Raw genomic sequence first — 15451 nt, 5'->3', positions numbered from 1 at the left:
ACCTTTTGTACGCAGTACTCAGTCATTAGTGTGGTAAGATACACCCCTTCATGCTTACCCACCACATAAGCTTTGCTCTCATTCTTTTCCTAGAGATGTGCAAATGAAAATTCATTGGCTTTAAAATATTTGCAAATGAATTTCTCACCAACCCCAATCCCAACAGTTCCTACAGATTTTTTTCATGGCAAATTAGATACCTACTGCTAAACAGAGAGAAAAGATCATATTGTAATAGATCACTCCACTATAGACACCAGTTTTGATAGCTTGATACACTCAACCATATTATGAAAACACATTTCTATTTAAGTAGTAATACTGAAGATGTTAAGATGGTTACTTCAAGCTCATATGATAAAAACACAAATGAAAATTAACAATGTCTTCTTACACTATACCAGGACTTGATGTAACAAAAATATATTTGGTTGATACACACACTCCAAAATAAATACTCTTAGGTAATCTGCAGCCTGAAACAAGCCTTCATTTATTGACTACTTACAGTACAGTGATTTCATATCTTAGCTGGTAATCAAATATGGTTATGTATTAGGTGAGAGAAGGCATCATCTCTCTTCCAGATATCACCTCTCAGAAATCTGGGCTAATTCAATTTTAAGAACTAGAATTGTATCTCCTGGTAACTATGTGGCAGTCGTCACCCTGAGAACAGGAACAAGGCAAAGAAAGTATACAGGACTTTGATTCTCCTACACAGGTGCACAGAAAGTTAGTTTATTAACGACTACATTTTGAAGCCAGCCATTTTGATCCAATATTTAAATAACAAGCTGTTTAATATTAAGCAGAAGGTACTGTCACAATGTGACAGAAGTACAGCTTTATCCATAAACCCTTCACACAATTATACATTAAATGCTATTTTTATTTAAGCAAGGCACCCCTACTTGTTCTAAAATATGGGATATGCTATCCCACTGAAAAAGCAAATGAGGAGACACATTTTTTTCCTCTAGGGAGCTGGTTTAAATTCAAGTGAAGCCATTAATGTCCTTACCAGTCAGGACTGTTCTCTCACATGTCACTTCACAGTTTTGAGACTAACACACACCTTATGATTTACCCAAAATCAAAAAAAGTTGGGGGTGGGTGTTCAGTGAACTTTTAAGTTGAGACTAGAATTCTCTCCTTTAGTATTACAGGCACCAATGTCAAATGCCTTTAGCACAAGGCGTAGAAAGGCAAAACATTTCTAAAGACCTAAAACTGCCAAACTGTTGTCATTTACACTCACTAACCTGTGGTACTTATTTTTTGTTTTGATTCTTTCTTTTAAATTTCTACCCCTACCTAAGTAATCTAATACACCTAAAATTATAACTACTCTGCCAAACCATAATGGTTTGAACGTTTGAAACCTTTCCTTGCTTTGGTGAGTATTTGGTTAAAATAAATCAGCATTTCATTCCAGAGAAGTTTTACAATCAGAGCTCTCAATTCATAGGCAGAAAGACAAAACCTCAAACAGATCATCTGCAAAATGGGAGGAAGATTTTCAAGGACAGTGCTGAAAAAAAATATGTAGTCTTTACACTGGGTAACATAACTTCTATGAAAACAAAGTGTTTAATCGTATAAAATAAAAACCAGATTTTTAAATCAGATCCTGAAGATTAAACAAAAATTTAAATTTGCGGTTTATTTCATAATTCCAAACTGAAACTTTCCTTTTCCTTTCTAAATAGTCCACTATGTAATTTGTCTTATAAGCAATTAACCCAAAACCCCCAAATCCTTTCTCTAGCAGTTGCTGCTACAAAACTGGAACTTTATACTCCACGTCCAGGAAAGATGTGCAAATGAAATGCTTCCTGTTTCATCCTGAAAATAAAATGAAAAATGTTGGACATTTACTCACAACGAAAAAGTGTTGCCCAAACAAACAAACAAAAAAAAAAAGCGTTGCCATATCATACCCATTCCCAGACCATTTAAAATGATCAATTCTTTTCTTTCTGGTTTAGTGCAAGTCCATTTGGTGACAAATCCATTAAGTTAAGGACAATTATTAGGCATTAGTGTTTACAGCCTGGTATGAAGACAGTAGATCTTCACAATTAAGCACAAAATACATATAACATGGATTTAACTAATATCTAACATCACAAGATTGTGGGACTTAATATTCAAAAATAGGCTATGACAACTATAGTAAAGAAATGCTCCATGCATTTCCAAGAAATCATTCTAGTTAACAGTCTCAAATGTACCACTATATACAAAAAAATGATTATAATACATTAAAAGATTTTAGGGGGAAATAAAAGATACCACATAACATTTAGACAAGGGAGGGGACATCAAAACATTTAGATTTGTCATAGGTTAACTATGAAATCATGTACTTCCTAGGACAACCATTTTCATAACACTTTTTTAGGAAAAGAGACAGTGTTACATTAAGTGAACATAACAATGTACGCCCCGATTTCAGGAGAATCATTTTAAACATCTTAATATCTTAGAAACTGAGAAAATATGTTTAAATTTTATAGGAAGAAAAACTAACAAAAGCACATTTTCAGTGTGATATAATTAATAGGTATTAAAGGTAAAAATTAATTTTAGGCACATAGATTCATGAATATTGGGAATGATGCCAAAAGATTCTTTGTGATGCTCAATATCATGATTAGTTTGATCTTCATTAAAAAAAAAAAAATGGTTTCCACCATATTATAAATGAGTTAATGCTTAATTTATCAACTGAAAATAATTCCCACAATTGTACCTTTTAAATGTACCTTATTATCTGGAGTCCTTGGAAGTCTTATTTTCCCTTTGGACATGAATTCAGGAACAATTCAATATACCTATGGTCTGAGAATGACAAAAAAAGATTCATTTTAAGAAACTGAAGAGGAAGGGGTGCCTGGGTGGCTTAGTCAGTTAAGCGTCTGACTTTGGCTGAGGGGTCATGAACTCAGGGGTTCATGGGTTCCAGTCCCCTGTAAGGCTCCATGCTGACAGTATGGAGCCTGCTTGACTCACTCTCTCTCTCTCTCTGCCCCTTCCCAACTCGTGCTTTCACTCTCAAAATAAACTTCAAAAATAAAATCAAAATAAAAAAAAATAAAGCTTTTAAAAAGGGAGAAACAATACTGCAGCCATTTTCTCATAGTTCAGACAGCAACTCAAACCCTTTGTCCATTACTTTGCCTAATTAAAAACAAAAACAAAATCTAAAAAACAAGCAAAAAAACACCCTAACTCTGTATAGAAATATGCAGAATTAGCAAACAAATGCTTTTCATTACAATATAGTGTTTTGCCCTTTTTACATGTAATTTAGTAGTATTAACAGAGCAAGTTTACCCAAGTAAAAAGTCTAGGTAAACTCAAAATACAGAAAGGCATTTGTAAGCAAAGACAGACATCCAAAATGACAATGGAAACCATGAGCAGCACTTACGAACATGGGACCGATCCTTGAGCATAGCTGCAACAGCATCCTCATGGGTATCGAAGTGCACATCGGCTTCTCCAGTGGCCTTCCCATTGGAACTGTATTCCATGGTGATCCTAACAGGCTTCAGTGGAGCAAAAAACTAAACAAAAGAAGCCAAAAGGAACATAATGGTAGGAGGCCCAATTTCTAGAAGTCTTAAGGTTCTGCATTTTTTTCTGTCAGACTCTGATTCATACGCTCAATAAATTTGTTTTTAGGAAATCTCCTTAGGCAACAATGTAGTTACACATCTACCATCTCTTCTGGCTTTTCTGATCCTTTTGGAACTCAAGGTTACATTTCAAATATTTGTTCACTGGAAACGTAAACTGTAAGTACACTACACAAAGAATACTCAAACTTTTTTATGCCAACAAGGACTATTTTTATTACTCCTCCCTAATTTATTCTTCCCTGTTTCTAAACAGCATCCATCAAATATACTTCATTTCTTAATAAGTTGTTTTTACCATATTTTCATCAGACATGTACCTGTGAATCAGGTTTTTTACCAGCACTACATAAACCACTACCACACTGAGTATGGTTATCATTTCAAACCAAAGCAACACAAATGTAATACTTTAATGAGATTGTGCAACTTCCGTCTGGTTAAAGATATGACTCCTATCTGGTTTTTTTAAAATAATGAAGACAATTTTGAGGCCCCACCACTAACTGAAGAGTCTAGGCTGGAATCTACCTTACAAATATGTCCTCAAGTTCATGAAGTCAATATGGCTGTTGCTTCCTTTTGTTTTCATATACTATCTATTATAAGAGTATTTTTAAAATTCCTTTTCTCCAAGAATTAGGGAATCCTGACGAAGAAGCCTACATGGTTCTAAGCATAGGAACTGCCTTGTGACAAATTCCCTCTGAGTCTGTTTCCTAAACTCAAAAATGAATAAAATGAACCATTTTGGAGAAAACCCAAACTTTCCTATTTTGTTTTTTTGTCTGTGTTTATCTGTCTTTTGGTGTTTTGTTTTTTCAAACTTTCTTAATTAGAATACTAAACATATACCACATTATTTTGTATCTGTAAAATCCTCTTTATCATTATACATTTGACCTTAATAAAACCCACACTTCTCAGCCTCTACAACAATGGAGATGCCATCTTACTGTCCAAAGATAGTTCAGAAATATGGTATTTTCTTCTCTATCTTTCCCAAATTAATATAAGTTCAATTTTAGAACTTTTGTTCAAACCTATTGAGATTGGGTATCTTACTGCCACACACGTTTATAATGTCTTGAGCATTAGCTTGGAAAGGCAATCCTCTCATGTGGACAAAATGTAGTGAAGATGGGGTTCCAAAATCAACAGCCTCTGGAAGCTTTTCGGACATCTCCTTAGGCAATTCTGGGAAGTGGAACAAAAAGCACTATCAGGAACATAAAGGCTTTAAGGGTTATTAACAGATTATAATTAGGCATAATCTTTATGTCCAATTATTCAATTCTTCTTGAACCAGTAAGGAAGGGCTTTAATTTTATTATTTTTTATTTTTTGAGAGAGAGACAGAGACAGAGAGAGAGCACACACAAGCAGGGAGGGGCAGAGAGAGAGAGGAACAGAGGATCTGAAACAGGCTCTGTGCTGAGAGCAGAGAGGCTACAACTCTGGAACCATGAGATCATGACCTGAGCTGAAGTTGGACACTTAACCGACTGAGTCACCCAGGAGCCCCAGGAAGGGCTTTAATTTTAAAAGCAAAAATAATCTGAAATGTGTGACACCTAACAAATATCACCTGAACCCCCATGAAGATTTAGTGCAAAGATTTAGTGCCTCAGACTAATACCAGATTACAAACTACAGATTTTTCTATAAGAACAAAGAGAAGAAAAATGATTATGAGTGAAGAAATAGAGGCAACAGAAATTTGGGGGGTTATAGCCACTTAAAAAAGAATAAATATGGTAATGGGATAATCCCATAGCACCAGTTTAAAAAGGATTTATCAAACTTCAGTGTTGCTTAGTGGTCAGGAATCAGAGGAATAATTAAATACAGAGGCAAACAAAACTCTTTAATTCAGTCAACATTTCTGCTCTCTACCCACATCTTTTCTCATCTTTGTTTATTTAAATTTATTTATTTTGAGAGAGCACAAGCAGGGGAGGGGCGGGGGGAGACTCTGTCTCAAGCTGGCTCCACGCTACCAGCGCAGAGCCCAACACAGGGCTCGAACTGACAAACCATGAGATCATGACCTGAACCAAAACCAAGAGTCAGACACTTAACTGAGTCATCCAGGCACCCCTCACCTGTAAATGTTGACATTTTACTTCGTTTTATATTTGTGCCACCCAGCTTTTTATACAGAATCTACAAAAATGATTAAATAAAAAAAACTTTATGAAATAATTAAGCCCTGCTGCACATATTCAAAGTACATACTACACTCAAAGACCGATAAATCTTCAACTCAATTCCTTGGTCCTATAATCTAATCATTTCATACAACATGTTCATAAAAAATATTTTAGTATCACAAGACAGATTCATTAAATCTCAACAGGATGCAGGTCCTTACCTATTTCCTTCTCACTTTCGAAAGCTGTCATGGGTCGAATATCCTCATTTACTTCATGTTCTTCAAAGACCATTTCTGGCTCAGTTATATACTTAGCAGTAGGAGATGTCATTTTCTTTCCCTTATGAGAACCAACATGTGTTCGGACTTCATTTCTTCTGCTTGGAAATATCTCTATATATCTATGTCAAAGCAAAAGTAAACAGGCACAAGCAATGCAAAGTAACTTTAGACTGAACTCATTTAAAATAAAACATACATATATAATATTTCCAACACAAAGGTGTTATGAAACACAAGTGATGGAGGAAAAGTAAGATAAGATATAGATATTAGCCCATGAAAAGTACTCTCAACAGAACAGGTCACTGATTCAATCTTTCTCACATCCCTGCCCAAGATAACAGCTTTCTTCATATACATTTTAACAGTATTTTCTTTCTTTTTTAAAAAAACTTTTTAATGTTTATCTAGTTTTTATATTTTTAATGTTTATTTTTGAGAGAGAGAGACAGAGCATGAGTGAGGGAGGTATAGAGAAAGGAACGCACAGCATCTGCAGTAGGCTCCAGGCTCCCAGGTGTCAGCAGAGAGCCTGATGCAGGGCTTGAACTCACGAATCCTGAGATCATAACCTAAGCTGAAGTCAGACGCTTAACCAACTGAGCCACCCAGGCACCCTTTAACAGTATTTTCTATTCCGTCTTGCTTCATGAGGACAACTATGCAACGATTAATTGTGTGTATGAAAATAATCTGGTAAGAAAGGTTTTGTTTTTTATAGTTGGTTATTAATCTCTTGAAGCCTCACAAGTCAATTCTGTGAAAATTAATGATATCTGTATAAGATATTAAAAATCAGGGGCACCTGGGTAACTCAGCTGGTTAAGTGTCCAACTCTTGATTTTTGGCTCAGGTCATGATCTCATGGTCATGTGACTGAGCCCTGTGTTGGGCTCTGTGCTGACCATGGAGCCTGCCTAGGATTCTCTCTTGGCCCCTCTTCCAATCGCACTCTCTCTCTCAAAATAAATGTATTTTTTAAAAAATTCACAGTATATGAGGAGTTAACGTCCCCCAGAACGACACCAAGATGTCAATGAGGATTCATGAACTAAATGTCAATTCTGACTTGCTATCTACTTGGCAGTGGGATTATCTATTAAATCCAAGCTTCTGGAACCAGCTTGTTTTTTTATGTGCTTTTTTTTTCCCTCAAGACTGCTTTTCCAAATTAAGTTATCAAGATTGAATTGCAAAAATCATTTGTATTTACAGATCCATAACTATCAGATAGGCACCACTTCTTAATTTATTGAAGAGATTTATACACTGCCATAACATTACCACATAAAAACATTGATGTATTTGTCCTAAGACATACAAGAAAACATGAAAACTACTGAAAGAAAATGGGGGGGAGAGGATATTTTTGCATACATATTTTTATCTAAAAATTTAATAAAGACCTTTGAATCAATTCTATACAAAGATCCTGAAATACACAACTTTAAAATGGCTTTTCTTTTTTTTTTTTTAAACTTCAAAGCAGCCAAATAAAACAGCCAGAAAGCAGTAAAACAGCAATCTAAAATTTGACACTTTGGAGTACTCCTCCAAATTTGACACAAATGAACCCATCCATCATATGCATTCTAATGTGATGTAATATGCAGTATACAAAAACACCTATATTGTATCCATATCAAAATGTTAACCTGAATCAAGAATCAAGACTTTAGCTTTAACTTCCAGTTTTCAGGAAATAAGGGAGGATACAAAGAAACTAGTGACACAATGAAGAAGCAATAAGATCAATATAAAACACGAGACACTGTACAGGATGACTGATTCAGTTTATTCAAGTTAGTTCAAATTAGTTGCATTTAAAAAGGGGAAGAGAATAAAAATAAATAAATAAAGGAGAAGGGAACTTGCCCTAGTTTAAGAGAACTGGAGACATAACAATCAAAATGCACCTTGTGAACCATGTCTAGATTCCGGCACCAAAAAAAAAAACAAACAAAAAAAAACAAAAAAAAAAAACAACTCAGACATTTTTGGTACAATTAGGAAAGTTGGCCTGGCATTAGATAATAAATTACTGCTAATTTTGTTAGATGTGATAATACTTGGATCACATAAGGTAAGAAAATGCTTTTTAAAGATGCCTACTGAAAAAAACAGATATAATAAATGTTAATAATTTGTTAATCCTAAGTGTCAGGCATTTGTATGTCATCATGCTATCCTCTCTGCTGTGTTTAGATAATTTTACAGTTCTATCACAGCGCATTCATAAAATGACCCAATGTATGATACTTCCACATTATTAGAATCTGCTTCACTTACCGGTTACCAATTTCTTCCCTGTGTTTCAAGAGGGCTTGGTTGGCCATTTCTGGTTCTTCAAACTGCACATAGGCTTCTCCTGTTTTTCTTCTCCCTCTGTAGTCCATGACAAAGGTGATGTCTACTATATTCAGTCCTAGGACACCAAAAAATTATTACAAATTAATGCTGACAGGAGTCTTTTTTATCCTTAGAATATAACACATTCATTCACATACTATTAATTTTTTTGAATTTTATTATTAAAATTTTAGGTGTATTTTGCTAGTCTCTAAGCTGAATACATGCCTAATGGAAAGAAAATTATTATCCAGCTACACCTACACATCTGTATTTCCAGAATGTTTAGAATCCATGCAGTCCATCTAAAACACACAATCTCTCCTCTCTTTTTTTGCCATTAATTGTGTTGTAGGAGAAATAAGAATTTAGACTAACATGACTAATATTGGTACATTTTTTAGAGCTAAAATTAGATGATAATGCTTTTAAACCATATAAATTGTTACTGTCTTAGACAAATACAGCCACTCTTATGAGAGATTACCTTTCTCAATAATAAAATAAACCTACATGAAATAATTTTGAAATGTGGCGTCCACCAAAGATCAGCATGATAGGTCAAAACATTTCTATAATCTATAAACATTGGTAATCTGAGTGAAGAGTTCTCCCCTAAAGAACCAAATATAACTGAATGCAGTTACCTAGGAGAAAAGGTTCATCTAAGATATAAAAGGAAACAACAGCAGGAAAAAACAAGGCATGAACATAATGTAACTGATATACTGATATAAACATGATATAATTCATAAACATGATATAACTGAAAAGCACCTGCAAAGAAGTCTACAATGTCTTTTTCATTGCAACTATAAGGAAGTCCTCTCAAACGAACCACACCATCATTTACCGCAGGTGAAGATTTGACCTGCAGGCTCTTCATTAAGGCGTCCACATCTTCATTATTTATCTCATAAACTGCAATGTAAAAGCACAAAAAGTACGCAAATTTACATAACAGAAGAAGACATTAAAAAAAAAATCACACTTGTTGGGTTATCCAAGAATTTAAAAATAACAAATGATATTTATTGACTATTTACTGTGTGCCAGCTGTGACTTAAACATCCCATCTTGTGAGGTAAACTTGGCCAACATCCTCATTTTATAAATAAGAAACTGAGATTATCTCTGTGCTTCATTTTCACAGCCTACAAAAGGGTATATTCCTAACATCTAACTACTTCATTATTGCTAAGGATCAAATGAACTGCCTTAGACAGTATAGGCTAACGTACTGATCGCAAAAAGCCAGAACGTGACTTCACATACCTTCCACATACCGCTGTCCCATGTACATGCGATGCTTTTCTAAGGCTTTTTGCACATCCTGCTCTGACTCCATTTCAATTAAGGCATCACCCCTTCGTTTCCCATCTCTATTTAAGAGGAAGTGTATTCCATTCTCACCATTGCGAATTCTGCAGTCTGAAAGTATGTGAGTAAAATCAAAACCAGAAATCAAACTTTTACTTCAATGATAAAAGTCACTAGAATGCAATCTTCCAATTCCAACAACAAAACAAAGCATGAACCAAAATGCCTATCATATTCCTTACAGAAACCCCCATCACTGAAGGCGTCCGAATGCTAATAAGGTGGATGTCTGGAAGATGTTCCACTTGAAAAGGACAGCAAACCTTAACATATAAGCTTATAATCTCCTGATCATTACAACAGCAAACAAGCTCAACACAGAACAAATTATGCCCTTCCCAATGCTTCTACAATCAGTTTCAAATCACTTAAAAAATTAAAATATGATTAGATTTATATAGAAGTGTTTTCTTTTGTTACAATCGTAACTATAAGAACTCTAAAATGCTATAAGAATAATGTTGTTACCATAATTGATTGTGCCCCCTTTTCATTACCAAGGAAAAGATCCCCATACTGCATACTTATAATGGCAACTAGTTGAAGATGTAATTGGCTTCATAAAATACTTGACCCACTCAATGTTACGCACATGAAAGTACACAATATATTATTATATGATTTTATAACACTTAAGGTGGCATCTTCTAAAGGTCTTTTAAGAGGAATATTAAAAATCACAGTCAGATACAGAACTTAAAAACTAACTGTAGATATGTAAACATTCCAAAAATGTTATTAAGGAAATTATATCGCTTGACACTAAGTGATCCTGTATTCTAAATGTATGTGTTACATATAAAGAGCTACCGTTAACAGGTTTTGCTTTTTGAACTTCAGAGAAAACTGGTTTCTACCATGTAGTTTGAACACCACATTTTTTAGTTGCCTTTAAAGTCTTTAAACCTGGCATATGCCACAAATGGTACACATGGTGTTACTTGGTATGATATGAAACCAGTCAGAACTAGACAATTCCCAAATATCAAATAAGACATCTATAGCATAGCTTAACTTGGGTTTTGTGAGACTACCTGTCTGAGTAAAAACTCAGACAAAATTACATATTTCAAACATACATAAACTATACCTGAGAAAAAGTTAACCACATCTTCTATAGTGCACGACCACGGCAATCCTTGAGCTCGAATGAGATAAACATCATCCACTTCTTCTCCTAACTTGGATGAAGCCAACTCATACTCAGGGAGAGGTGGAAGGTCTTCCAGGTAGGTCGTTTTGGACTCCTTCCAAGAAAAATGGAAAAATGTAAAAATACTTCTCTGACAACCTACTTAGAAATTGTTTATTCCTGCAAACTAACACTCCGAATGTTATTCTTAGGAGACAGTTACTATTTCAGAGGCAAGAAATAAACTTCCCCAATCTAACCCATCCTATTTTGGCTTAAATTGTATACTCTAAAGCAACATGCAGGTATATCCCAGTGATTTGGCAGGACATAAATTTTATTCTGGGCTTGTTTTTAAATTCATCAGCCCCAATAACAATAGTATTTTAGTTAAGGGAGAACAAGAAGAGTCCCTTCAATCTGACAAATACAAGTGCCTCCTACTCACCATGTGCCATGTTAGGCCCTCATCTCAAAAAGCTTACCATCTAAACTAAGACAAGCATTACAAGACAAGATGCTTTAAGTGCTGTAATTAAGATATAAGATTATTAGAGGAATTCAAAACAGAGCATTAACAGAAGAATCAAGACATAAGTAAGATACGATGGGCCTTGAAAGGACAGAATTTTGACAGCCATATATAAAAGATAGGGCATTCCAGTTTGAGAGGTGAGGGGAAGAAGCAGCATGAACAACAGTCTATTTGCAAACCTGCAATAATCCCATTTGGCTAAACTGCAAGGGACAATTAGGAGCCAAAGAAGATGAGCTGGCAAAAGGAACTTGGTACCATATAGCAGAGGCACCTGAGTGTCAAGCTCAGTGTGTTCCCTTAACCTGGTAGGCAAAGGGGAGTTAATAAAAGATAGGACTGGGTAAAACAAGACAGCAGGAGGCGTGTAAAGATTAATCTGTCAAATGGCAAATCCAACCAACTGAATAAGGGAAAGATCATAAAAGGTGACAGTAGTAGTATAAGGTGACAGAAACCTGAGACATACCCAAAGAACTCTATTTTACAATACTAAGCAAACGCTGGAATTTAATAAGATTCCAATAAGCACTACAACCATAACCAGGAACGACAACTGAAATTTTAAGACTTGCACTCTACTGGCCTAAGGGAAGAGATTCCTTTGGACCATCCCACGTTTACATTAAGACTTACGTCTAACTGCAAGAAGTAATGATAAATGTAAACCTCTAGCAGAAGTCTCTTACATACTTAATAAAAATGCAACAAGCACAATTATCAATGTGGAAAGACAACTCAGGTTTTAAGACAAGTGACTTGCACTCTATCGGGCTAAAGAGATACTTCACTCCTCTGTATGTTCTCCTCATTTTCATGAAGACTTACATAGAATTTTAAGAAGTCAATGATAAATGTAAGCACAGTGTGTAACAACACTAGTAAAGGCTCAACAGATACTATAGTCAATTTCACAGAAAAATAATCAAGAGAGTAGCCAGCTGGCAAAGGCTTATTAGAGATAGTTTGTGTTTTTTAATAAAGGCAACATTCCCCATTTTCCCAGAATTCCACAAGCATCACAAGCTTTTACGAAAAGGGCAGCACAAAGTACTGGGCCAGGATTCAAATCCATTAGCTCAGCCACTGGCAGACAGAAGCCATGCTGATTAGCCTCCCAGTTTCCCTTAAGTTCAAGGAGAAGCACAAACTGAATTAGATAAATATGATCCAAGGTATCAGGAGTGGGTAGTCAAAACGTGTACTGATATTTCCCAGACGCCACGTTAACAAGCAGAAAAGAAAGCTTCCTACAAGGCACAAAATATTTGCAATCCGAGTTCTTAAAGGACACACACTGACTTTAAAAAAGAAAACACTGTAGCCTCCCTCCTGGGTCCCCAAGTCGTGGCTTTACCCCTAAGCGTCCCCTCTTCCAGGTCCCCTCCCCCAATATTTCAGTCTCCACACCGTCCTCCCGTCGGCGGCGACCCATGGTCCCAAAGGACCTTCGGCTAGAGGAGGTGAAGTGCAGAGGTGACCTTCAGTAAACTGGGGCAGCCCGCCTTTCCCCAGGGACACGAGGGAGAGGGGAGCGCTGGCGACGAGGCTCCTTCCCCACGAACCCAGCCCACGTAACTCAGTGCGTGAACCTCCCCATCAGCAGGCTGCGAGGCGCACCAGGGCCGCCTAGGCCTAGTGCTCTGACTGCACGGAAACTCCCAACCCTCCGCGGGTCCAGCCTCCCAACTTCACCACCAGCGGGCGGAGAGCGACAGGGATGCGGGGTGGGGGCATCAACAGCCTCACAAAACCTACCATGGGCCGGCGGGAAACAAGGCCTCAACATTCACCCCTAGCCACACTTACACTGCCCAACCGACCAGAGACTCGAGAGAACAAAACAAGGAGAAAACCCGAGGCCTGGGAGAGCGTCCCTTGTTCTGGGGCCCAATAGGAGGACTGGGCGGGCGGGGGTAACGGGGGGAGGGTGCGCGGCGCGTGCCGCGGATCCCCGGGCGTGCACGAGAGGCGCACGCGGAGGGGCGCGGGAGCGCGTGCGCGCGGCCGGGAAAGGGTCCCGCGCGCGGCCCCTCGCTGCGCCCACCTACCTGGCTGTAGCTCCGCGCCGGGCCCGCGGCCGCCGCCAGCGACTGCGGCAGCAGAGGGGCACGCAGGGCCGGGTAAGAGGCCGCGGCCGCGGCGGCGGCGGAGGCGGCCGCGGGGGGTGGCCCCGCCAGCCTCCCGGCGGGCGCAGGCCCGGTCTGGAGGCCCCGCGTGTGAGAGGCGGCGGCCGCGGCCGCCCCGAGCAGCAGCAGCAGGCGGCGACGGCCCGATACGCCCGAGGGGAAGGAGCCGGCGGCCGAGTAGAAGGGCAGGCAGGCGGCGCCGGTGCGCCGACAGCTGCTGCAGTTGCAGCCGCAGCCCCGGAGCAGCGCCCCGAGCACCCAGCGCGTCCCGGCCATGGACTCCGGAGGCGGCGCGGGGCCTGGAGGCGGCTGCGGCTGCAGCGCGAGCGGAGGGGGAGTGGAATCCAGGGCCGGGGAGGGGGTGCCAGGCACATGCGCCGCCGGCACCCGGGGCAGCAACGAGTCGGGAGGAGGCGGAGGAGAGCGCGCTGCTCCGCCCGGTCTCCGCCCTCGGGGCGGGGCTGCCGGAGGGCCGGGAGGGGCCACGGGGCCTGGGTCCGACCGCCCGGTTGTTCTTTCCTTCGATGTAAACTGAGGCCCGAAGTGGACGAGGCGAAGGCCTTCTTGCTCTGGGGAGGGCCGAGTCGTGGAACGCCAGCTTGGCGACGCCCCCGCACCGTCCCCGAAACGCGTGACGTGAGGGGCAACAGGGCCGTTTCTGGGAGGAATTGTGCTACTCTTGTTACAAAGAGGTTGGTATAATATCGGAGGAGGTTTAGTACCCCGTAAATTTGAGATCTGTGCCAAAGGCCAACTTTATTTGTTTTTTTTAAAGTTTATTTATTTAGTTTGAGAAAGAGAACAGGGGAGGAGCAGAGAGCAGGAAAGAAGCCCAAGCAGTCTCCGCACAGTCAGAGCAGAGCCCGACTTGGGCTCAAACCCACAAACCCTGAGATCTTGATCTGAGCAGAAGTCCACTCAGGTGCCCCCCCCCCAACTTTCTTTTCAAAAGGAAATGTATAGATACTTTTATGCTGATAATGTATATAGCAAAAATAAAGCCTCCTGTAATAAGTTAGCGTGTTCACAGGTGGACAGGCAGAGGTTTGCAAAAGCACTGGTTGTGAAGTTTTCCTCCTCCAGGGTCCAGGATCCATCACAGATTATTAACCAAAAGGGAGTTCTGAAAGTTAAAAAAAAAAAAAAGGAAAAGCTGAAAGATTTAAAACTGTTTATTCAAGAAAATCTCAAAGTATAATAAAATGACAGAATTTCAGAAATTATCAACACTTTTCAGTCTTGTTTTATCTACCACCACCACGCCCAATTTTTTTTCTTTGCTGGAATATTTTAAAGCAAACCCCAAGGATCATGTCAATCACCCTTTCAGTATTCATCTGAATTCACAGTCCCTGAACATGTTAGGGATTCTGCCCATATTTACTCTTGCCTTCATTTTGTTAATAGCTGAAGCCATCCTCCATAATACACAAATCTGAATGGATTAGCAATCTCAATGCATAGAATGAAATTTTGCAGATTATACTCAGGAGTAACACCCAATATTTAACACTTAAAATAGAACATAAGGGAGAATAGAAACTAATTTTTAACAATTATTCATTTATCTAATAATCATTAAGTGTTTTTTGTGTTCTGGGCATGATGCTATGCCCTATGCAGTCAGGGATATATAATAATAGGCTTACAGACCAAATATCAAAGTGATGGTTAGATTTATATATGTCTAGATAATATAAAGAGAACAATAAGTTTTGTAAATGGACACTAATGACTTACAGAACACCAGGTTTTTATTTTTTTAAGTTTGTTTATTTTGAGAGAGAGCACGGGCAAGGGGCAGAGAGATAGGGGAAAGAGAGAATCCCAAGCCGGCTCCAC

The 15451-nt window shown here is 38.8% G+C and overlaps 1 protein-coding gene across 3 annotated transcripts; it reads right to left on the bottom strand.

The window, feature by feature from the left end:
* Positions 1-470: 470 nt before the first annotated feature.
* Positions 471-14003, bottom strand: GRSF1 (G-rich RNA sequence binding factor 1). Of its 3 annotated transcripts, none has more exons than XM_047856853.1 (10): positions 13532-14003; positions 10904-11060; positions 9709-9864; positions 9211-9354; positions 8374-8509; positions 6022-6203; positions 4723-4844; positions 3440-3575; positions 2759-2847; positions 471-1848 (listed from the first exon to the last, which is right to left on the bottom strand). In XM_047856853.1, exons 1-9 carry the CDS (start codon positions 13883-13885, stop codon positions 2798-2800), a joined length of 1437 nt encoding a protein of 478 aa, XP_047712809.1. In that variant the 5' UTR covers positions 13886-14003; the 3' UTR covers positions 471-1848; positions 2759-2797. The 3 variants fall into 3 exon arrangements, with proteins under 3 accessions (XP_047712809.1, XP_047712808.1, XP_047712810.1); XM_047856852.1 differs by having other exon boundaries at positions 2772-2847; XM_047856854.1 differs by lacking the exon at positions 13532-14003 and adding an exon at positions 13239-13364 and having other exon boundaries at positions 2772-2847.
* Between the last annotated feature and the right edge of the window lie 1448 nt (positions 14004-15451).

This window comes from Prionailurus viverrinus, chromosome B1, assembly GCF_022837055.1.
Source record: "Prionailurus viverrinus isolate Anna chromosome B1, UM_Priviv_1.0, whole genome shotgun sequence".
Classification (NCBI taxonomy): domain Eukaryota; kingdom Metazoa; phylum Chordata; class Mammalia; order Carnivora; family Felidae; genus Prionailurus; species Prionailurus viverrinus.
The sequence above is the reverse complement of the archived record's forward strand: the minus strand, read 5'-3'. Positions and strand labels throughout refer to the sequence as shown.